We start from the raw sequence: 24083 nt of genomic DNA, 5'->3' as shown, positions 1-24083 counted from the left end.
ACTTAAACAACACTTTTGTTATTGCTCCCAATTTTCATGAGCTGAACTCAAAGATCTTAGACTTTTTCTACGTACACAGTAGGCCTTTTTCTCTCAAATATTGTTCACAAATTTGTGTAAATCTGTGTTAGTGAGTTGAGATAATCCATCCACCTCACAGGTGTGGCATATCAAGATGCTTATTAGACAGCACAGATTCACATGAGTATTACAGCATATCTTGTTGACATTCATTTACATGACACCTGACTGTAAATACTCAGCGCACATTTATTAAGTACAACACTCAAGTTGTTTTTAAAATACAAAAACCGCTCTGTTTCCTATCTCTTATTTACTAAACTACTATATATACTACTACACAGAGGTGGAAATTTAAGAATTATATTTACTTGTGTGACTGTAACTGAGTAATTATTTTGTGTATTGTGTACTTTTGAAGCAGTTATTTACATTTGTTCATATATATTTTATTTCAAGTATTGTACCTTGTTCCATTTGAAATCATATCCATTACAGAGCAAAAGACACTGAACTGCAACAATTTTAGTAGTTTTTCTACCAGCTACTTTGTGGTTTGTTCAACATGTTTTGTTATCTGACTACTTATCTGAATCTGTATATCTGAACACTATTTGTTATCATGTTTTGTTATATTTGATAATATGTGTGGACTATCCTGCACTCACATTAAAATTTAATTTCTCCAAACGCTGTAAATGTTGTGTGTGGACATGTTTTAATTTGTAAGTGCATATTATTTGTGAAGGTTTTTTTTTCTTTTTTAAAAGCTCATTTGAGAAAAAAAATCATTTTGTCCTTTGTGCACCTCAGGAGAGACGCCCTTCCACTGTAAAAAAAAGAGAAAAAAGTAACTTTTAAGCCAAGTAAATTTTTAATGACTTACCTTTTTTAATTTTACTTGAGTAGATCTTAATAACTAACTTGTACTTTTACTTGAGTAAAATTTCAACAGAGTAACTGTACTTTTCCTTGAGTACATTATTTCATTATTTTAAGAGACAAACAAATATATATAGAAAAACACAATATTCAAAAATTGACAGGGGCACCAGTCACTTTTTTAAAAGAAAATAATAATGTTGTACCAGTTCTCAATTAATGTGAAGATGTTTGTTGTTTATTACTTGCAACTAATGCAATTACACTCACAAATTATCAGAAGTCAATCTACTCTGCATAATTAACATTTATTAACATTCAAACAAAACAAATTAAATAACATGGACAATAGGTTCAGCAGTAGGAGAGATGTTTACATATAAAAGATGGGCTTTTTGACCAGATCAGAACCTGGGATGTTTCTGGAGCAGTTCTGTGTGAAAAAAAGACTTGTTCAGGTTACATGTAAATCCTAAATTTTCCATTAGTCACACTGACACAAGTAAAAAAGCAGCATGAATAGATGACTATATACAGATTTGCAGGTCAGAGATCAGGTCTGCTCTTAACGCAGGACTGCAGGAGTGTGTTTATATGCTGAGTTTTAGTCAGTTTTTTTTTCAGCAAGCTCCAACATGATGGAAAACATCAACCTAAACCCTGGAGAAGGAACATCCATGACTGCTAGGGACAGGCGGGTTCATGTTGGACTGCTGCATGTTTTTGTTCAACATAACTGAAAATATGTCAGAGCTCGTGTTTGTGTTCATGCAGGACTTTCTGCAGCATCATCCAATATTTCACTTTGCAAAACACACCTCACAGTGCAGTTATGTGTCTTCTGCAACAGCAAACAGGTAAGAACAAACCTGCAGCATCCAGAGGAGATGTGTTTGGACGACTGTGGAGGAATCGTTCACATTCTTCTGCTGTGACACTTTAAATCACCTCCACAGAGCAGGACTGAACATCGTCTTTTGTTTGGCCACAAATATTACAAAAGAACTTAAGGTATGTAAGGGCACAAGAATTGTATTCTGTGTAATTTAAGCCTGAGCCAGAAGTATGAGAAGACAACAAATGTTATGTCACTACCCATATTTCATTCATTGGTTTTATCAAACCTGCTGATGTAAGTGATAAAATAAACACTGCAGGCTTGAGAGTTAAACAAATGACATTTGTTTATTATTTTAACTCCAAACACATAAAAACAGCACATTTGTGATAAACTAAAAATTTTACAGCTCAGTTTTATAATACAGATCCCATTTCTGGTTTTGGTCCGTTCTTGGTGATGCTTTTCTGGGAGTCTACTGAAGCTGGAATCAATATAAACTTTCTGCCTTTAGTTTTCTCTTTGGTAGGGGTCTAATGTACGAAGGATGCGTATGCACAAAAAAGCAGTGTGGACCTTTCTTCACGCTAAAGTTTAGATGAATCAATACTGCAATGACCATGGAACAGTTTCATAGCTGGCCTACGCACATTTCTACAGGTTTTGATCCGTTGGTAACACTTAGAGAGTATGCTGGGAAACTGTTAATGATGTGAAAACTATTGTTAGATACACCTGAGGGTTGTGATATGAAGCAAGGTTTCTTGTTTGCTGCTAACATGAGCTGAAAGTCAGAGTTTTTCGTGCTGGAGGACCTGGTTGAGTGTGGCTTGATCACCATGGTAACAGAGCTTTGGTTAATTGTCAGTACAAAGCACAACCCGTTCACTGATTCTGTTCTTATTAAGATCCCAGATAGAAAAATGAGACCGATACAACTTTTGGCAATAGTTTTGTCTGGTGCTGAAACATAAAAAAAAACAAAAACATCGGATTGTCGAATAATAAGAAAACATTCCACCATCATCCTATTGAAATGTTGATTAAAATGATTAAATGTTCTCAGGGTTGTAGCTGAAAGATGGTTAATAAATTTAACAAGCAGTAACTCACAGGGAGCTGACCAGGCTTGTACCAGTGTATTATGGTTCTTTCTAATTTGCTACTCATTCCACAGATTTGGAAAATCCTCCACAAAAATAAATACATAAATAAAAATAAATAAATATATAAAAATGCATCAAAACTCTCCTATTCCAACAATCTTTATTTTTCTTACACAATTTATACATCTATAGCCCTTATAATTTGGTCTCAAACCTACCCCGAATGCAGACATCCAAACTCTCATTAACTTCCATTCCATTGCTCAGAATTTGTCCTTCAAAACTGGAAGTGAAGGATCTTTATAACTCATAATGTCTCATACACAAAACACTATAGAAACAAAAATTAACATGCAAGACTATCAGAGCCTTCTGCTCCTCACATTTAAAGATTTTTTTTGACACAGCCTCTTGTTTTTACACAGTGACTGTGTGTGTCTAAGATTACAGTTTTAGTCTGTGCAAATGGGCTGATATCTGCTTTCCAAAAATATGGTTTCATTTCAGAGTCTTAATGTACAAAAACTTGTGTGGATTTTTGACTGAAACTTGGCGTAAGTCTGAATCAAGAAAATGAGGTACATACTAAAAAATCCAGATATATGAAAATGTGTGTGTATGCATTAATCCAAACATATCTCCTTTGTACATTCAGATCAATGTGGAATGTAATGCAAATGAGACACTTCGCCATATGTGATTCTCCTCTTTGCGTGATCAAAATTCATGTCTACATGCAGGCAAAGAAGGAATTTCACAGAATGTGAGTTGGACATGCTCTTAGATAAAGTAGTGGGGTGAAAAATGTTGAATTTAACACACTATCTTATGGCAATAAAAGGAGTGATGGTGTGTGGGTGAAGCTGCTGTCATCATGGCACACACAGTGACAATAAAATAGTCATTAATCGCCATTGCTGTCTTTAAATGTTATACACAACTTACATGAATTACAAAAACTGTTATTGTAAATGAATGTCCAATTTTACACAAACAGTCCCAAAGTCCCAAACACAAAAACGCAAAGTTACTCACTTTAACCAACATGCTGCTGCTAATTAGGTCAAGACAGAAAGATCCTACACTTTTAACTGTACAATCAAGAGGTTTATTTAGGTCTGACTCTGTCACATAATGTACAAATCACTTTACTGATCAAATACATCATTTTTAAATATTCCCTGATGAACAGTAACAAATTAAAACTAATAGATGTAGCAGATAATGAAAGAAGGGTGAACTTACTCTACTTCTGTTTTAAACTCTTGTTTTAAGACATACCAGATCAAATTTATCAATGGGTAACAGATTTAAATATATCTTATATGATTTAGATTACTTGATGTATTCACACTTGATAACTATTAGAACTCATTAGCTGGGGGCTGAATACGTTCATTCATTTTCATCATAACCATCACCATCAAATAGATTCTCAATGTGTCAAATTGATCATATTGAAAATCAAATTTATTCTCAATTCAAGGAATTGAAAAAGCTCCACGGATGAGAAGCGAAACGTCTTCAGCTACAGAATAGAAGTCCAATTGTTTTTGTTTTTAATCTATTTTGGATTTATCTGAGAGTTTATTCAAATTAGTCCAGTGGGTCACAAGATATTTTTCTAACAGACTTACAAGCACACACACACAGATGCAGGCAATTACATGGTTAACCCACCTTTCATAGCATAGACCAATAATCCCAAGGAAATCTGGCTCCTTGAAAATAAATAAATAAATATGCAATTCTTTAGACATATAATTTTTGTTATACATAACAGACTCGTTTTTTTTAAATAAAATTTAACTTTAACCCTTAGCAAAAACTAAAACAAAACCAAACATACTCAGCTAAAATTCAGCTTGACAAACTCAGCAGGAAAGTGAGGTTTGATTTGCATGAAATTAAACGCAGACAGCAGGTGATCATCGGCACTATCAGCTAATGGCTCTACCACTGATAAACAAATACACACAGATAACCTAAAGACACCAATCACAGTAGAGGATTTTCTGGGACTTCAGGACCCAAAACAAATCATTTTTATCTCTTTTTTTGTTAATTAGTTGATCCACATTTTAAATATGTTTATGCTAATGAGTGATGCTAAACTACAGTACTTTAAAATTACTAAAAGAAGCAAAAAGAACAGACTCAGTGACTTTATTTGGAAAAACGACAAAGTAACTTAAGTAAAAGTCATCAGTTTTTGGTTTCACCTCCTCCTCAATTATCCCACATTATGACCGGGTCAAAACAGTAATGAAGCAGAGTGACTTCAGCCTGATTTACATACTGGATTAAAGTGTATCTAAAGCTCATTAGAGCAGATTAGATTAGTCAGAGTGTTTGCCTCTCTGCTGGATTAAAGATGCCACTGAAACCAAACATGAATGATTAGGTTCCTGTGATTTAAAACTGTTAATGGGTTTCTACTAAACACACCAGGCAGATCTTCACTCTGTAGGAATAACAAAAACTTAAAAAGGTGAAACAACCCTGATTCCAACGCAGAACCCCCTTTTACATTATTGCTTAGGAAGCTACAGCATTACCTAAGTGCATTTAATTTACATGAATTTAAAAGTTACAAACCCTTAAATAAGTCCTAAAACAGAGAAAGACACTGCACGAAAAAAAAATACAAAAACACTCGTGCTTTGTTGTTTAAATTGTATAAGAAGTGAGCGTTTTGTGGGAGTAAAAGGACTTTGTTTGCAAAGATTTTGGAATGTTTAACATGTGAAAAATTAGACCAATAGGTTGAACATTTTTAAATAAAGTCTCCAAAAATCATAAATGTAAACTGTGATTGTGTAAAAACCATGAAAGATATCAAAATACCACTTTAGTCATGTAGAGTCCATTAGAGGCAATTATCAGAGGCAAGGATCTGACCTTTAGGGGTGCTCAACCCCCAGTGAGCAATTTGGGGCTCTTAGTTGAAACTCTCCTTTTTTTTTTGCTCTCACCTTGTATCACAAAGTTTAATTACCCTCCTGAAGCCCTCAAAAGAGAGAGATAGATAGAGGTAGGGAAGCCCTTGCAACTTTAGGTCAATTTGACCTGAAGGCCACAGGAGGGTTAAAAAACTGGGTAAAAAATGTAAATGAAATGTAAATAAAAAGCTTTCATTTATTTCAGCTAATCAGTTAATCCTCTCATTACCTTGGCACACATACATTTTGTGTTGAAGCAAAGACTGTTAGGTAAAAATCTGTCTCAGGACCATACAGACACCGACAACCAGTCATGCACAAGTTCACACCAGAGACAAACTGGAATCTCCAACTACACTACGATTCAACTTTAAGATTAGAGAGTACCCAGAAAAAAAATCCACACGTCCATGGAAAGAACATAAAAACTCCTTAACGTATGTGTTCATTTAAAAAAAATAACTACCAAATGTTTGTTGATCAGTGATACTTTGCCTTGATTGTAAGTAGTTATTTTGTGATTACATATAGGGTTTACAGATAGTCCTATTATTAAAAGTACAATGGAGGAATACATTTGTCACTAAGGATGTCAACACAGATAATTAAAATAGGATGATCAGAGCTTTCATGTGGCTAATAGATTTACACCAACATGTGAACTGATCAAGAGGCAAGAAAATATTTCATTCTAAAATCTTTCAAAAACTAAAGAACCATTTATAAGCTGCTTAGATTTTTTTTATTTTTTATGTAGTCTACGTGAAATTTGTTTCATATTTCGACACACAAGTTGTAGCTGGTACATTCAAATAGTAAACTCCCAAACTTTATTCCAGCAACTGCTGACACTCAGGTTTAATGAACACGACTCTCCTCATATGTTTTCACTCTGTCCTCCTAACATAATCTTTTCTCTGCTCTGTGCTATCACAGCAGCACCCTCTGGTGACAAGGAGTAATTACAAGAACAGAACAGAAAAACTGTATTTACCTGAAAATACATTGCCTCCACTACCGAAACAAACATTCCCACTTATTTTTTTTTAAACCAACTTATTTCATCTCATAATCTTTTGTCCAGGTTGATGCACATCTTTCCCTTTGCTGAACAGTTTGTTTTTGTGTCTGTTTTGGTCTGAAGGGTTCCTCTACTGTAGTAGTTCTTGGTGTTTCATTTGAGCCTTGTGAGCAGAGTGAAAGTCATGCTGTATTCCATCTTTTCCCATCACTGAGGATGAGTGAACTTCGGCCAGTTTGTTTTTGTAGTGACAAAGGATCGCTGTAGTGGGTTTCTCCTTTTCTCACATGAAAAGGTTTTCATACTCTGGCTGTAGCTCCAACACTGACCTTGGTGGGTTTGGCTCCTCTCTTTTTGTGTGTGTAAAGTGCATTTTTGGCTTGTTGTAAAGCCACTTTAGCTCTAACATGGTCGTACTGTCCATTGTTCAAAGACAGAGGCAGGATGTTTAATGTTGTCTTTCCTGGTCTTCCTCTGAGGAGCTTGGAGTAACTTGTATCTATATATCTCGATGCTTGCATGTCTCACCTTCTGTGTTAACCTACAGAGGCTGCTCGGAAAAAAAATGAGGATGGACAATCTCAAAATAAAAGCCTGTTTCAACATAAAAGCAGCACATTTGAATTTAAGACATTTTTTAATGTTTCATTTAATCATGAACTGAATCAGTTTACTGGTTTGTGGTTCATTTGGGCTTGTCAATTTCTAAAAACAGTTTTGGTAAATCTGAAGTTTAAGTACTATATATCCTCAAAATCATGATGAAATTTTCTTTATTTTTTAGGGGTGCTGAACTAATAAAGTTGCCATGATAATTGCCACAGGAGTCCCATTTTTGGTCAGCTGACCACAGGTTTATGAATTATTCTACTGCACTACACTTTTGAAATGAAGATAGGTAGAGTTGGGCCAGTTTTTAAAGATTTATATTTATCATCTGCTTGGTTTGACATGTACATGTGTGAGACATAAAAACACAGAATTCTGCAGTGTGTCATGTCATATGATGTGCTTAAAACATAGTATGTCAAGCGTCTAATGATTCCAAACGTTTACTCAACTCTTAACTACACTGCTAAAAAACATAAAGGGAACACAACACAATATAACTTCAAGTAAAACTGTCCACTTAGAAAGCAACATTGATTGGCAATCAATTTCACATGCTGTTGTGCAAATGGAATAGACAACAGGTGGCAAATATTGGTAATTAGCTAGACACACTCAGTAAAGGAGTAGTTCTGCAGGTGGGGACCACAGACCACTTCTCAGTATCTATGCTTTCTGACTGATGTTGTAGTTACTTTTGAGTGTTGGCGGTGCTTTCACATTTGTGGTAGCATGAGACAGACTCTACAACCCACACAAGTGGCTCAGGTAGTGCAGTTCATCCAGGATGGCACATCAATGCGAGCTGTGGCAAGAAGGTTTGCTATGTCTGTCAGCGTAGTGTCCAGAGGATGGAAGCACCACCAGGAGACAGGCCAGTACACCAGGAGACGTGGAGGAGGCCGTAGGAGGGCAACAACCCAGCAGCAGGACTGCTACCTCCGTCTTTGTGCAAAGAGGACCAGGAGGAGCACTGCCAGAGCCCTGCAAAATGACGTCCAGCAGGCCACAAATGTGCATGTGTCTGCACAAACGGTTAGAAACAGACTCCATGAGGATGGTATGAGGGCCCGACGTCCACAGATGGGGGTTGTGCTCACAGCCCAACAACGTGTAGGACAGTTGGCATTTGCCAGAGAACACCAGGATTGGCAAATTTGCCACTGGCGTCTTGTCCTCTTCACAGATGAAAGCAGGTTCACATTGAGCACATGTGACAGAGATTGGAGATGCCATGGAGAGCGATCTGCTGCCTGCAACATCGTTCAGCATGACTGGTTTGGCAGTGGGTCAGTAATGGTGTGGGGTGGCATTTCTTTGGAGGCCTGCAAAGCCCTCCATGTGCTCGCCAGAGGTAGCATGACTGCCATTAGGTACCGAGATGAGATCCTCAGACCCCTTGTGAGACCATATGCTGGTGTGGTTGGCCCTGGGTTCCTCCTCATGCAGGACAATGCTAGACCTCATGTGGCTGGAGTGTGTCAGCAGTTCCTGCAAGATGAAGGCATTGAAGCTATGGACTGGCCCGCTCATTCCCCAGACCAGAATCCGATTGAGCACATCTTGGACATCATGTCTCGCTCCAACCACCAACGTCACGTTGCACCACAGACTGTCCAGGAGTTAGCGGATGCTTTAGTCCAGTTCTGGGAGGAGATCCCTCAAGAGACCATCCGCTACCTCATCAGGCGCATTCCCAGGTGTTGTAGGGAGGTCATACAGGCAGGTGGAGGCCACACACAATACCGAGCCTGATTTTTGATGTGTTTTAAGGACATTAAATCAAAGTTGGATCAGCCTGTAGTGTGTTTTTCTACTTTAATTTTGTGTGTGACTCCAAAGCCAGGCCTCCATTGGTTAATAAATTTGATTTCCATTGATGATTTTTTTGTATGATTTTGTTGTTAGCACATTCAGCTTTGTACAGAACAAAGTATTCAATGAGAATATTTCATTCATTCAGATCTATGATGTGTTATTTGAGTGTTCCCTTTATTTTTTTTGAGCAGTGTATTTGACAGAACAATACTCCAAAAAGACCAGACTATTCCTTTAAACACTGGAACAAAACCCATGAATTATGACAATGAACTCTTATCGGTGTAACATTTACTATAGATTTTAAAGTCTACTAAAAACCTTTACTCAAGCCAAGCCTGCTCTTTTTGACCAATAAACTGGTCAGTAAATGGTAGAGTGTCAGCCAGCTGCTCATTCATTGTTTCAGGTTTGTCAAACTACCTGCTGGACAGGTTTTTGGCAAATATATTTCATAGAAACTATGATAAATAATAAAAAATACAAACAAATAATAAAAACAACTTTCAAATGAAAGAAGTTGAGTGGTTTCTTCTGTTGAAAAGCTTGAACCTGGAAATTTGGAGAACAACCTAAATCTGACCTATTAGGATCTGAAAAGGCTGTCATTCTTTTATTACCTTTCACATGAAATCCTAAAATATATAAAAACTCAGTGTGAGGTCCTCGGCAGAGATGGGTATCTTTGTTTTAAATAGCTGGAGGGAAACACACGATGAGTGATTACTTGTAATTAGTGTTATTGAAGTCTGAAAATGTGTCAAGGTGTAAATTATTGCCTCTGTATATTTGAAGGTGACATAGATTTAAGTTGCTCTACCTAATTCCTGGAATTTGTTAATTTTAAAAACTAAATATGTATTTTCACTTCATTTCTCTTAAATGGGACAACGGTAGTTTGGTGGTCAGTGTTGCGGTCTTGTAATCCTGAGGCTGCAGGTTTGAGCCCAGGCTGCGGCAGGAAGGGCATCCGACGTGAAACAATTGCCAATTTGTTTGTGTGAGTTTGCTCACTGTGGGAGCAGCCGAAACAACATACTTTTTACTTCATTTCTCTCAAATGTATATTTGAAAAAAGGTTGTTTTTTTCTTTCTCGACTGCAGAGGGGAATTTTCAAACTTCTTAGCGAAAGTTTGAAGTAATGTCAGCTGGAAAATATTTTTTCTTTCATGTTTTAATTGTTGAGGCACAAAATCATTTTAGAGTGACGTGCCAACATCAACAAACACAAACAGGTAGGGTTAAATATCACGTTTTCAACCTTGTAACTGGTCATGTTGCTGCACAACATGTTTATTTTTTGAATTTTAAAATCTCATAGAAAGATTATTATTGAATTAAAGAGTTGTATAAGAAGAGATGTTTACTTTAAAATAGGCCTCTATAAAAAATAAACCTTTAAAAATTCCTCAATCTTGGTGAAGACAAGATGCAGGAATTATAACTGTTTCTCATTAGGTATACTCATCTGTATTTGTGAAACATCATTAGCTGGAGTCCAAGTATGAAGGTAAGTTCATGCACTCCACTGACTTTTATCAAGGATGCATCATGGGGCAGCTTGTGAAAGTAAGTGCTTAAAGTTATTTTACTAAAAAATTATTTTAAGCAAGTATATAGATCTCATATTTTCATCCATATACCTTGGTTCAATTACCTGTTACATCGTTTTCTACATTTCATCCAAAATTCATGCAACTTTTACTAACATAACTCTAGAAAGACAAATCATTATTTTCATATTATTCCATCATGGCTGGCCCAATAAACCCTGTAAAACTTCAAGCTTTACCATGAAGATACAAAATAAAGCTGATAGATGCTCTTCAAAATAAGAAAGTTTGGCTCTGTTATAGATTAGGTACTGTAATTTATGGACTATAAGCCGCTATTTTTTTCACACTCTTTGTACACTGCAGCTTAAACAATGATGTGGCTAATTTATAGATTTTTATGGACTAACAAGCTTTATGCGTCCAAAACATTTAGCCTCGACACATCAGACCAATGAAATCATCGAATAGGTCACCGTGGACCAATGAAACTGTTACACTTAAATTAAACGCACTCACTAAATTTTTCATATCAATCGTTTTGCTCTTTATACAACACCCTCATCGTGGAAAACACATGAAGAAAAAACTTCTTAACATCTTTCTGTGGAAACATCTCGTGTTACAACATAGACACCTGTGGCTTAAAGATATGTGCAGCCTATATATTTACTTTGTTTTTCTTTTTAAAGCTAGTGAATGTGGCTTATATTCAGGTGTGCCCAAAAGCCCATAAATTACATTAATTATGTAAGTTAAGTCCCAAATTGCTAATGAGCAGTGGTGGGCCACCAGGGCCAGCAAGGCCTTCTCTGCTGGCCTAAAATAACCAAAAATCAACATCATAATTATGATAAAGGTTAATTTAATTTTTAATTTACTTTCCCTAGATATCTAAAAGTATTCATATTCTCTTCATGTCATATTATGCTCCTTCCAGTGGTGTTGTTTTTAGGTTAGAATTCCACTGTATTAGGACCAGGCTTTAGAATTCAGCTACCAGCTGTATGAAATCTGCCCGGGCCTTCAGAATTAACAGTGCGGGCGTCTGTGCACTGTAAGTGAACGGGCAAATACAGTTGATAGACAGTTGCGATAGCCAATCAGATCACGAGTTGTGTCAGTAAGGCCCTCTAGCTGGCCTCACGTTGAACGTGACATTTACACATCCTGTGATTGGATATGGATACTTACTAGTTTGAGCTGCGGCAGTACTATGCAGATCAACAGAGTCACACCCAGGACTGTTAACGGTTAAAAACTTTTTAAACCCACAATGGCCGAAGGAGAGCAACACGTTGATTTGGTCGCTAATATACTGCCAAGGCTGTTTTCAAGACGAACTTTTCAAGAGAAGCTAGTGTTACGGTCACTGACCTTTAGGAGCTCTCTTTTTGAGAGAGCTTCATGTTTTTTTTGTTTCAGCTCTGCCTGATTGCTGCAGGTGAAGTGTATTGGGGCTCGTCAGCCACTCAACAAAAAGCAGCAAGCTGGAGATGCCGGAGGCCCTCCTTCTGTTTATCCTGGGCCTTGATTTTGTGATCCTGTTGAGAGCTGGTTTTGTGTGTGACTTGCTGTGAGCAACTTTGAACGTTTGTCCAAGACGCGTTTCTTGCCCAGAGATGGAAGCTGGTAGGGGTTCTCTGCCATTTTCTTTCGTGAACTGTTTTCTCCTGTTTTCTGGTTAGTGAGGGAGTTTAGGTTTTGTATTTTCTTTCAGTTCTCCTTTAGAAAGTGATGGTCTTATTTTATAGTTATAAGGGGGTGTTTTGTTTGTTGTTTTGGCCTTGGAGACCCTGACGCATTAAGCTCCCCTGGGTTTGTTTTTTTGTTTGAAATATAATTTTAGTATTTTCCAGGTCTAGAAAATAAGAAAACAGTATGGAGAACATTGGCATTTCCAAACGTTATTCTTATTTTTGTAGCTTTACAGCCACGATTGAGCTGAAAGAAAAGATCACGAGCAGTAAGTAAGATTGTTTGTGAAGGTTTCCATGTTCTGTTTCTATTCTGAACCAGCCACAGCACAGGTGCATTGCATGTCTTTGGGTTAGATAAAAAAAAAAAAAAGGTTAAAAACAACCCCCTTTTTTTAACCTTCTTTTGGATTTCCCATGTCCTGGATGACTGAGAATCTACACCATCTTTCTGGGTTAGAGTTGTAACTGATGCTGCTGCTTGTTTGACCTTTTTTCAGCAGCATGACGTCCGCAGTGACTTTAGAGGACGCCCTGTCCAACGTGGACCTGCTGGAGGAGCTGCCGCTCCCGGACCAGCAGCCATGCATCGAGCCCCTCCCCTCCTCGCTCATATATCAGGTCGGTGCTGGCGGATGCGCGCAGACAGAGAAACGCTTCCTCTGCTGATCCGGTTCTGTTTTGTTACCACACTTTTACATGCGTGTGCAAACACAGACAGCTTATACATGCTTACAACAAAAAAAAAAAGAAAAATGTTGTTTTATTTCTCAACAGCCCAACTTCAACACCAACTTCGAGGACCGAAATGCGTTTGTCACCGGCATCGCCAGATACATTGAGCAGGCCACCGTCCACTCCAGCATGGTACCTTTTTTTTCTGCTCTGACTTGCTGAGAAATATGAATTTGCCAGTATGGTGAGGGGTAAGGGGAGGGCTGGACTGTTCCAGCAGAACATTTGGTATTCTGCTGAGGGTGGCTCCCAGGATCAAATGGCACAGGGACAAATGGATGCTCTTGTCAGGAATAGCTGGTCTTTGTGTCTAATTAGTGTGGGATAATTGCTGAGGGGGCGGATCAGACAGCAGTTTGTGTGGAGGAAGGGTAGGTTTTCCCTTCCCCTCGCTGGGAATGAATAACCCACTGTAGAATCTGCCATTCATGCTTGTTTTTCTGCTTTAGGTTCAAAGAAATGTCATAAAATCATGAATTCTTGATGCAAGTGCTTTTATTTTTGAAATTAGAACGACATGCTGGAGGAGGGCCAGGAGTACGCTGTCATGCTTTACACCTGGAGGAGCTGCTCACGTGCAATACCACAGGTGAACCAAGGAGCATCTGAATTCACTGTCAACAAGTTTTTGTTTGTAGACCGATAAATGATTCAAACTGAGTTACTTTTAGTATAATTTGTATATTTAAAGGTGCCAAAGACTACGCACTGAAACACCCTCATTACTATTTGGCTGTTATTGTTCTGTTTCTGTCACAATCTTTGTTTTGCTACTCTGTTCGCAGCTTTGAAAAAAAAAAATACAACAAAATGTGCTGCTCGTTCTGGAATGATGCCCTGTGGCATTGTGATATCTTTAACTTTTTTCCCTCCCAACTCTAACTGACATTTATGGCTTCAGAACCTAAAACCTTTAAAACGAACTGTCATCTCCTCTCAGGTAAAGTGCAATGAGCAGCCCAACCGAGTGGAGATCTATGAGAAGACTGTGGAGGTCCTCGAGCCAGAAGTCACCAAGCTGATGAACTTCATGTACTTCCAGGTAGTCTCGCACATTTGATCAGCAGGGATTATATCTGATTGCCTGATACAAAAAAAACAAAAAAAAACAGGTTAACCAATGAGCCGCTTCGCTTTTATCCAGCGCACGGCCATCGATCGTTTCTGCGGGGAGGTCCGTCGGCTGTGTCACGCCGAGCGCAGGAAGGACTTTGTCTCCGAGGCGTACCTGCTGACCCTGGGGAAGTTCATCAACATGTTTGCGGTGCTCGATGAGCTGAAGAACATGAAGTGCAGTGTCAAGAACGACCACTCTGCGTACAAACGGTACTCGGAGCCTTCAGCGCTTGTTTCACAGCCGGTGTTCGCCTCAGACTCTAGGTGGCAGCATCTTTTAGTTCGTGTCCCAACCGGCACCGGCAGATTTAAGATGACGAGAAGATAAAGGCAGAACGTCCTGTAATTTCAAAAGAATGCTTCAAGGGAACATTTTGTGGCTTTCTGAAAATACTCCAATTTGTTAGTTTTGATTAGAAAAAAATATTTGTTTTCAGATGTATGCCTTTGAATTAAAATGTAGACAGAAGAAAGACTTTAAAATTCCAGTATTTGCAGTTGTGAATTGAAATGTGTTTATTAGGCACTTTTTTGATCATTTACCTTGATGAATTAACAGTAAGTTCCATTGAATCAGAATAAAAAGGCCACATTTACAGATTTTATTTTGGGTTTTAAAAACATAAATGACTAAAGTACCTCTTGTTTTTGTCCCTGCTCAGAGCCGCTCAGTTCCTCAGAAAGATGTCTGAACCGTCCTCCATCCAGGAGTCCCAGAACTTGTCCATGTTCCTGGCAAACCACAACAAAATCACTCAGGTTGGTCCGAAGTGCACCGTCTGGTGCAAAATATTTCAAATCTAAATTGTAAGCAGTTCAGTAAAGCTCCACAGCTTTCATTAATTATTAATTCAAGTGCTGGAGTCAGAAAGTAGCTGTCTTAAAAGAAATTTAAAAAAGAGAAAATAGTTTATTTTTCTTGAGATGGATTCAAGTGTAAGGGAGATTTGATTGTGCGTTCTTGCAAATATTGCGATGCATTTCCTGGAAAAATCCCATTAAATATCCAAACACTGTGGAAATAAGTAGATTCTAAGTTGAACTGAAGATGACTGTATGATTGGTTCTGGGTCGTCCTTTAGTCGCTGCAGCAGCAGCTGGAAGTGATTAACGGATATGAAGAGCTGCTGGCGGACATCGTCAACCTGTGTGTGGAGTACTATGAGAACAAGCTGTATCTCACTCCCAGTGAGAAACACATGCTTCTCAAGGCAAGTAGAGCTCTGTGCTGCTCCTGAAATCCTACTTACAGCGACTGGATTTGTAGAACCTCGGGCAACCTCTGCTCCTCTTCTCCAGGTGATGGGCTTCGGCTTGTACCTCATGGATGGAAACAGCAGCAACATATATAAACTAGATGCCAAGAAGAGAATCAACCTCACAAAGATTGACAAGTTTTTCAAGGTATGAAGAGATACTCCTTTTGAACGCAGAGATTTGATGGTACATCAGATAGTAAGTAGTCTACAGGATGTAAGGAAATAAGAACTAATGAAAATGAGTAAAAAAAAGGGTTCTTGACCTTTGGAAATCTTCGATTTTGTCCACTTCAGCTGCAAGTGAATGTTCCTTTTAAAATAAAACCCTTTCTTTTATAGGCAACAGTTGTTTTAAAAGACTTTAAAAAGGGTTTTTATGGGGCCTTTTGTTTAACATAATTAATAAAAGACCTCTGTGTGGTTTTTACAGCAACTTCAAGTGGTCCCGCTGTTTGGTGACATGCAGATCGAGTTGTCCCGGTACATTAAGACCAGCGCTCACTTTGAAGAGAACAAATCCAGGTGGGGGAAAACACTGCATGTCTCATGAAGGCCTGAGAGGATTCCAGTAACTCGATCGCAAAGAGTAGTCGAGGGGAAAGTTTTACCCTCTGCGCGACATGCTTCCGCTACATTATGTGCGGCAGAAGAACAAGAAATACTTAGTAAATGCCAAAAGCTTGGGACCATATCAGACAAAAGAAAAGTGAAAGTACTTCAAATTAAACCGAGATTAGCTCGTCACAACCGCATGAATTGAAATGATGTTACCTGCAACACAAACTGCATCAGTGCACTCAGCAGCTAAGAGTCCATTGGTTCTGTGGGTCTTTATGCAGAAGTTTGCAACATGCTTTAAGATCAAACTTAATCCTGTTTTACAGGTTCTTGTATAAAGAATCACGAGTTGCAACACTTCCATAGCAAATGTATGTTCAAATAGTCAATCAGTGGGTTGTTTGATGACATCTGATCACTAAAATACTTGATTTTGTAGCCCTGGTGTCATGGTCAGATACATGGGAATAATTAGCATCTTTCAGAAAACAATTTCACAATACGGTCTCAAACTGGAGCAACTCTATTTTTGTCTGCTTTGGCTCTTTGAAATAAAAAAGGAGTCCAACGTGTTTTGACCCTTTCTCTGCGACATGTTGTATGTTGCAGTAGGTGTGACTGTGTAAAGAAAAGTAGCAGTTTTGGGGGTGCGGGTGGGAAAAAACATGCATAAAAAAAAACAAGCAGAGCTTAGCCTGGCGGCGGGGCTTATAATACACTGGGGGAAACCCTGAGTCACCTAAATATCTCCCTAAATATTGGAAAAACCGCTTTGACTTTATGTAAAGATTAGTTTAGATGAGACTGAAATGTTCTGACGGCTCTTGTGTTTTTTTTGCCATCGACTCTTAGTACACAACTTTGTGTTTATATGTTTCTTTGTCTCACCCCCCCATCCCTAGGTGGACCTGCACTTCTATATCCAGCAGCCCCCAGTACAACATCTGTGAGCAGATGATTCAAATCAGGGAGGACCACATGCGCTTCATCTCTGAGCTCGCTCGCTACAGCAACAGTGAGGTTGGTGTGAACGTCCTCCAGGGTTCAAGTGGAACTCTAAAACCCACTCAGCCTTTAGCCGATTCGGGGCTAGATCGGATCAAACTCACCTTTTTATGAATGAGTCCAGAGAGCGTCCATCACCTCTGCAGGGCTTTTTATATGTGAGGGATGTACAGACTCCCGGCTGTTATGTAAGAAGCTTTTCAGCAGATGTCTTGCCCCGGTGGATTTCCAGGGGTCATGATTTAGTGTGACTCTGATGGAGAAATTTAACTGACAGACAAGTGGATCAGAATTAAAACGTTAGGGAAGGAAATGTTTACGTTCACAGCTTGGGGGGGTAAATGCTGAGAGGTAAATGAGGACTGTGTGTACTGGACTCTGGTTGTGGGGTGTAAAGTGTTTATTTGGGACTGTGTAGGTGGTGACTGGATCAGGGCGTCAGGAGGCCCAGAAGACTGATTCAGAGTACAGGAAGCTGTTCGACTTGGCCCTGCAGGGCATGCAGCTGCTCTCCCAGTGGAGCGCTCACGTTATGGAAGTGGTGAGGAAGCACAGACTGTATGCTGGAGAAACCCACTATATTCATTTAGACACAAACGAACTGATGACTTTTGTCTGGTCGCCTTCTCTCTTTCCCCACAGTACTCGTGGAAACTGGTTCACCCGACGGACAAATACTCGAACAAAGAGTGCCCCGACAATGCTGAGGAATATGAGAGGGCCACTCGCTACAACTACACGAGCGAGGAGAAGTTCGCCCTCGTAGAGGTCAGACACAACAAGACATGTACACGCTAGAGCGCTCGGACTTGTACTAGTCCTGTTCTTCACGGCGTCCAACGGTTTTGGCAGGTGATCGCTATGATAAAGGGACTGCAGGTGCTGATGGGACGCATGGAGAGTGTGTTTAACCACGCCATCCGCCACACCATCTACTCGGCTCTGCAGGACTTTTCCCAGGTGACTCTGCGTGACCCGCTGAGGCAGGCCATCAAGAAGAAGAAGAACGTCATCCAGAGGTCAGAACCATAGCTCAGGGAAAATAATTCCAGTAATACCAGAAGAACATTCTGTTGAAATGTATTCTTTAGGTCAAGTCATAACTCTGAAAGCCGTTAACATAAACTCCAGCTGTTTTAAGTTAATAACAATTACCATATTTTCTGCACTATAGGGCACACTGGATTATAAGACGCACTGTCAACGAATGGTCCTTTTTCAAACTTTTGTCATATATAGGGCGCACCGGACTATACTATACTAAACGGTTCAAAACGCACGAAACGATACTGCACTGACGTAAGCGTCAAGTACAGAAAGCCTTCATTGCCCTGCGCGACTATAACTGAGCATTAATGCTGCAAAGTCGTACGAAAGTCGTACTAAAACATCATGACTTCTTACATTTAAAAGGCGTCCAGATTATAAGGCGCGCTGTCGTTTTTTGAAAAAATTGAAGGTTTTTAAGTGCGCCTTATAGTCCGGAAAATACACTAAGGTTTTACTAAATGGCTTCTTGAACGACCTCAGTTTGGAGAAATAGAGTTTAATTCTGACAGCACTGATGAGCTAATGGCTAGTTCAGAATCAGTCCAGAGCAAAAAGGATTGCTGCCACCTTAAAACTGCTCCAAACTCCAAGATTTCAAAGCAGCTCATATGGGAAACTGTGGCACTTTTGGTCACTTCTGGCTGTAATTTCATGATATTTCAGCAGAAATAACCATGTCATCTAAAACTGTTGATGTAATAGTGTTCTCTTGAACTGGTAGTTGTTTTAAGTGTAACTAAATGCACTATGTAACTTTTATTTGTTTATTTTTTGCTGTACACGATCATTTTCATATATTGTGTTTTTTTTTTTTTTTATCTGTCCACATTGCAGCGTCCTTCAAGCCATCCGGAAAACGGTCTGTGACTGGGAGACTGGCCGGGAGCCGCACAACGACCCGGCTCTCCGCGGAGAGAAGGATCCAAAGGGAGGATTTGACATTAAGGTTCCTCGTCGAGCCGTGGGGCCCNAGGATTGCCACAGATAATGCTGAAAAAGTGACGGGGAGGAACAAAGCTCGTTATGATAAACACGTGACCCCATCAAGTCTGAATGTCGGAGATAGAGTGCTAGTCCACAATGTTAAACTAAGAGGAAAACAAAAGCTCGCAGATAAATGGGAGTCAGATGTCTATGTTGTTGTGAAAAGAGCTGGAGCGTTGCCAGTATACACCATCCGTCCAGAAAAGAGAGACAAACCCAGACAAACTGTGCACCGAGACTTGTTGTTCCCCTCTGGTAATTTACCCATCCATACCCAATCAACATTGCCATTGATTGGAAAGGGAACAAGAGGAACAGCATCACCAAATCTTTCTGATAACTGTCCACAGTTAGAAGAAGAAGAAGAGGATGATTTAATACCTGGTTACTGGTATCAGCCTTTGCCCGCTGCAGAGGGTAGCAGCTTACCCGTGAACACTGTTATTGATCTACCAAAACTTTCTACAGAGGTTCCTGTTCCTGAAGTAAGATCTCCTGAACAGTCTAGTGCAACATCAGTTGTATTTCTTCCACCATCTGAACCGTCATCAGAACCAGAGGAAGTTGGGTTTCAACCTGGAGAGCAGAGTGGAGAAAACATCTTTGACATGATGGACAGGGAGAAAATCTCTCCCAAAGTTGACATCCCTCCAGATTTATCCTTGGAAAATGATGCCTCCTCTGCTTCAGGTGAACAGGGTGAGTAGGAAATCTCAACGTCAGAGGAAAGTGAGCATGCAAAACCACCAATACGAGTCAGGACATCCTTTTCTGAAGAGCATACAGTTGTTGTTCCATAACCTGACCTCAATCTTAAATCCTGTGTCAGAGGATGAGGATCATGGACTTGATATCGTCTGTCAACAGGTGATCCAGACTCAACCTGCATCATGTACGGGGACGAACATGAGATCAGGGGGAGGGTGTAACTCATGTTATTAAAATACATTAATGACTAAGGATACGTAGTCAGAAAACCCTCCCTCTGATTGGTCATCTCAGATGTCATCTTCGTTAGGCGGAAACAATTTAATCAGATGGCAGGAGGGCTTTGCCGTGTCTGTTTTTGGCGTCTGTTCCTGCTGTGGCTGCGGCTGCCACAGAGAGGGGCGTGCCACAATATTATTGATTTTTCTACAACCCTTCACAAACATCTAACAATATTTCTGACTCCATGGTAAGCGTTGTACATTCTCCGGTTATTACAAGAACTTAATTTACTTGAGCTGTTTGAAATGTTTTGATTGCGACGTGCTACCGCTATCACCAGACTCCCTTGGGAGAAATTTTGTTTTCTAGTTTGAAGTTTAAATTTTAAGTTATATGTACTTGAATATTGTGCACTGTGATTAATTTGTTAAAATGTATTCTTGCATTCGGCGCTTAAGCCTTACTGATTTTGGTTCGTTTGTTCTATGTTTGAATAATTATTTATAGAGGTGTTAACCGCAAGTAGCAATTTTAAACTTTACTGCGCAGTTATATGAACAAGAATGAAATGGGATACTGTTTTGAGAGACCAAAATTAATATGGATCTTTTTGTTTAGTTAATTAGAAAGAGCATTTTGTGGATGTTTACCGGTAAACTGATTTGTGAATGAATGACATTGAAATGTTTTGATTATTATTCTGGCCTTTTACAGGTCAGGTTTTTTGATATCTCCAAAAGAGGACTTTAAGGGTGGCGAGCTGGTAGGATTTTTTCCTTTGGATTTATTTCCTTTTCCTTTTATGGATTGGATTATCTGGAAGAACTAAAACATTTTTCCCTTCCATGCTGCATCTGTGGTTATTATTTATTTCATCAGGCTCCAGAAAGAACTAGTCTTCTGCGGTCCAGTCAGTTGTGTTATTTTGTACATTTACTATAAATTAATTCACGTTAGATTGAAGCTGGAACAAATGACAGTTTCAGTCTGTTGGTCCAGCACTGTGGCACCCTTAATCTTCTTCCTGATGGCAGCAGTTCATATTCGGAGAACAGTGGGTGTTTAGGGTCAGTGGATATGATTTTTGATGTTATCACTGCTTGTTCATATATAGTTTGTACAGGTTAATTTTCTCTTAAGCCAATTATTTTCATGGTAGTTCTGTGAATGTGGGCCAGCTTGTTCCTGAGTTGGACAGTTAAGTTACCAAACCAGGCTGTGACCCCATACCATAGAATACTTTCCAGCATTGTATGGTAGAAAACAAGTATTATGTTGGAACCCACCCTATACAGTCTCAGTCTTCTTAAAAAGAATAGTCTCTGCTGCAGTCGTGAGCACAGAAAGTCAACGTGGTCTTTCCAACACAGAACACTGTCCATCTGAACCCCTAGATATTTGTAATGTGAGACTTGTTGAATGACATTGTCTTTTATAATGACAGGCTTGTGGTCAGAGATGTTCCTTGGATCAAAGATCTTTTCTTGTCTTTTTGACATTTAACAGAAGATGATTTTTATCACACCACCTAGTGAAAGAGTCTATTTCACTGCAGTTTGATGATGCATCCATATCCCTTTATAGAAGACTCAGTATGACAGAATCATCTGCATGTTTCACAATGTAGTTATTTGGGTGTGGACTCTGCAGTCACTTGTGTATCGAGCAAAAAGCACCGGAGATGGTACATTGCCTTGTGGAACTCCAGTAGTTTTGTGTTTAACACCTAACACTGCTCTATTGACCTAACACGTTGTGTTCTATTATTTAAAAAAGAATAAAAGCACCTGATCAAAAAGGCACTGACACCCAATTTCAACAACTTCTCTAAGAGCAGATGTATTAGCACAGTGTCAAAAGCTGAACTAAAGTCAACAAAGAGAACATGACCATAGGCCTTAGTGTTTTCCAGAAGTTTAGACACAGGATGAACAATGCTAAGAATAGCGTCTTGATTGCTTCTGTTTTTCTTGTAAGCAAACTGATAACTGTGTAGTCATGGCTGAACTTCTTTCTCCAACAGTGGTACAACAACTTTCTCAAAACATTTTATAACATTTGAGGTCTGGGCCACAGGACATAAATTGTAAATCAAACACATGATAACTTGAGGCCTAGCTTTAACTTAAAGGATCGTTAGCAAGTCAGTTACAAAGTAAAACACTGCATGACACTCCTACACAAGTGATGCTAACATACCAGACAACCGGATTAGTGGCCTAGTGGTAGAGTGGTAGAGTGTCCGCCCTGAAACTGGGAGGTCGTGGGTTCAATCCACCAATTCATACCAAAAACTGTAAAAATGGGACCGATTGCCATCCTGCTTGACACTCAGCATTAAGGGTTGGAATTGGGGGGTTAGATCACCAAATGATTCCCGACCGTGGCACCGCTGCTGCTCACCGCTCCCTCAGGGGATGGGTCAAATGTGGAGAACAAATTTCACACACTCAGGTGTGTGACAATCAGTGGTACTTTAATTTTATATGCTAGCACTGAAATTCACCACTTCATTTGCATATGAAAAGAACTAAATACTGTAATGGTAATAAAAAACTGTTTCAGTGATTCTTACTACATGTGACACAGAGCATTCATGTCATCTTAATTTAGTTTAGGTTAAAATGCCTTTCATCTTATCTTTATAGGGCCTCAGGGTACAGGGATCAAGGAAGTCTATTGTTACCTCATGATTTGTTACCTCCTTTTTATCAGTTTATCTTAACCCTTCTGCCCCCCCTCCTCATCAGACAAATGGTATAAGAACGGGTAGCTATCTGTAATGCTTCAGACTCACTCTGCTGAACTGACCTCAGCTCAGTGATTCTCAGCTATATAGCTTAAATAAATTATCCTAAGACAAAACTCTTTGTTGTCCTTTTTGTTAAAGAAAATTCCACAACAATATTGATCGTTAACAACTTGTTATAACCCACTTTTATCACAAACGCGGACAGGCATCAGTGCAAAAAGAACAAGAACCACCATGAACAACTCAATAGGTATTACCAAGGACCCCATAGCTGCCCAACAAGGTGCCTGACGCAATCACTGACTTCAGCACTAAACAGTTCCTGCTCAGAACAACAGTTATTCTAGTGTCAGGTTTGGCGGAGAGAGAGGCACTGCACATGTCCACACTATCTGAGTCTGGCCTCTCTAACTTTATTTCCCAGTTGTTCAACCTGTGCTGTACCTCTGATAACCTCATTTCTAATCCTATCTGTGGTGTATTTCACCCCCATGTTTTGTCTGAGTTGGTACAGTCCTGGTAGGCTGACACAGTTAAGCACGTGTGGGTTGACACTCTGTTATTGTAACCATGTATTACGGTCACTGACCTTTAGGAGCTCTCTTTTTGAGAGAGCTTCATGTTTTTTTTGTTTCAGCTCTGCCTGATTGCTGCAGGTGAAGTGTATTGGGGCTCGTCAGCCACTCAACAAAAAGCAGCAAGCTGGAGATGCCGGAGGCCCTCCTTCTGTTTATCCTGGGCCTTGATTTTGTGATCCTGTTGAGAGCTGGTTTTGTGTGTGACTTGCTGTGAGCAACTTTGAACGATTGTCCAAGACGCGTTTCTTGCCCAGAGATGGAAGCTGGTAGGGGTTCTCTGCCATTTTCTTTCGTGAACTGTTTTCTCCTGTTTTCTGGTTAGTGAGGGAGTTTAGGTTTTGTATTTTCTTTTAGTTCTCCTTTAGAAAGTGATGGTCTTATTTTATAGTTATAAGGGGGTGTTTTGTTTGTTGTTTTGGCCTTGGAGACCCTGACGCATTAAGCTCCCCTGGGTTTGTTTTCTTTTTCCTTCTTGTGATCCTATCAGAATTGTAAAATAAAATCTTCTTTTCTTGCTCATCAACTGTTTGGATTACCCTCAGTTTTATGTTAAACCCAGTGCCAGAATCTACTTTAGGAACTTTAAAGTGGGGTTGTAACAGCTAGATCTCGTTAGAGGATGGCCGAC

At 39.4% G+C, this 24083-nt stretch overlaps 1 protein-coding gene across 1 annotated transcript; it reads left to right on the top strand.

The window, feature by feature from the left end:
* Positions 1-12559: 12559 nt before the first annotated feature.
* Positions 12560-19199, top strand: LOC108246625 (cytoplasmic FMR1-interacting protein 1 homolog). The gene is made up of 14 exons (XM_017434269.3): positions 12560-13109; positions 13266-13355; positions 13735-13812; positions 14164-14265; positions 14368-14549; positions 15002-15098; positions 15422-15550; positions 15639-15743; positions 16029-16120; positions 17059-17176; positions 17580-17702; positions 17804-17929; positions 18014-18180; positions 19046-19199. The coding sequence occupies exons 1-14, from the start codon at positions 12993-12995 to the stop codon at positions 19197-19199; spliced, it is 1680 nt and encodes a 559-aa protein (XP_017289758.1). The 5' UTR covers positions 12560-12992.
* Positions 19200-24083: the final 4884 nt, after the last annotated feature.

This window comes from Kryptolebias marmoratus, linkage group LG22, assembly GCF_001649575.2.
Source record: "Kryptolebias marmoratus isolate JLee-2015 linkage group LG22, ASM164957v2, whole genome shotgun sequence".
In the NCBI taxonomy this organism is placed as follows: Eukaryota; Metazoa; Chordata; class Actinopteri; order Cyprinodontiformes; family Rivulidae; genus Kryptolebias; species Kryptolebias marmoratus.
The sequence above is the reverse complement of the archived record's forward strand: the minus strand, read 5'-3'. Positions and strand labels throughout refer to the sequence as shown.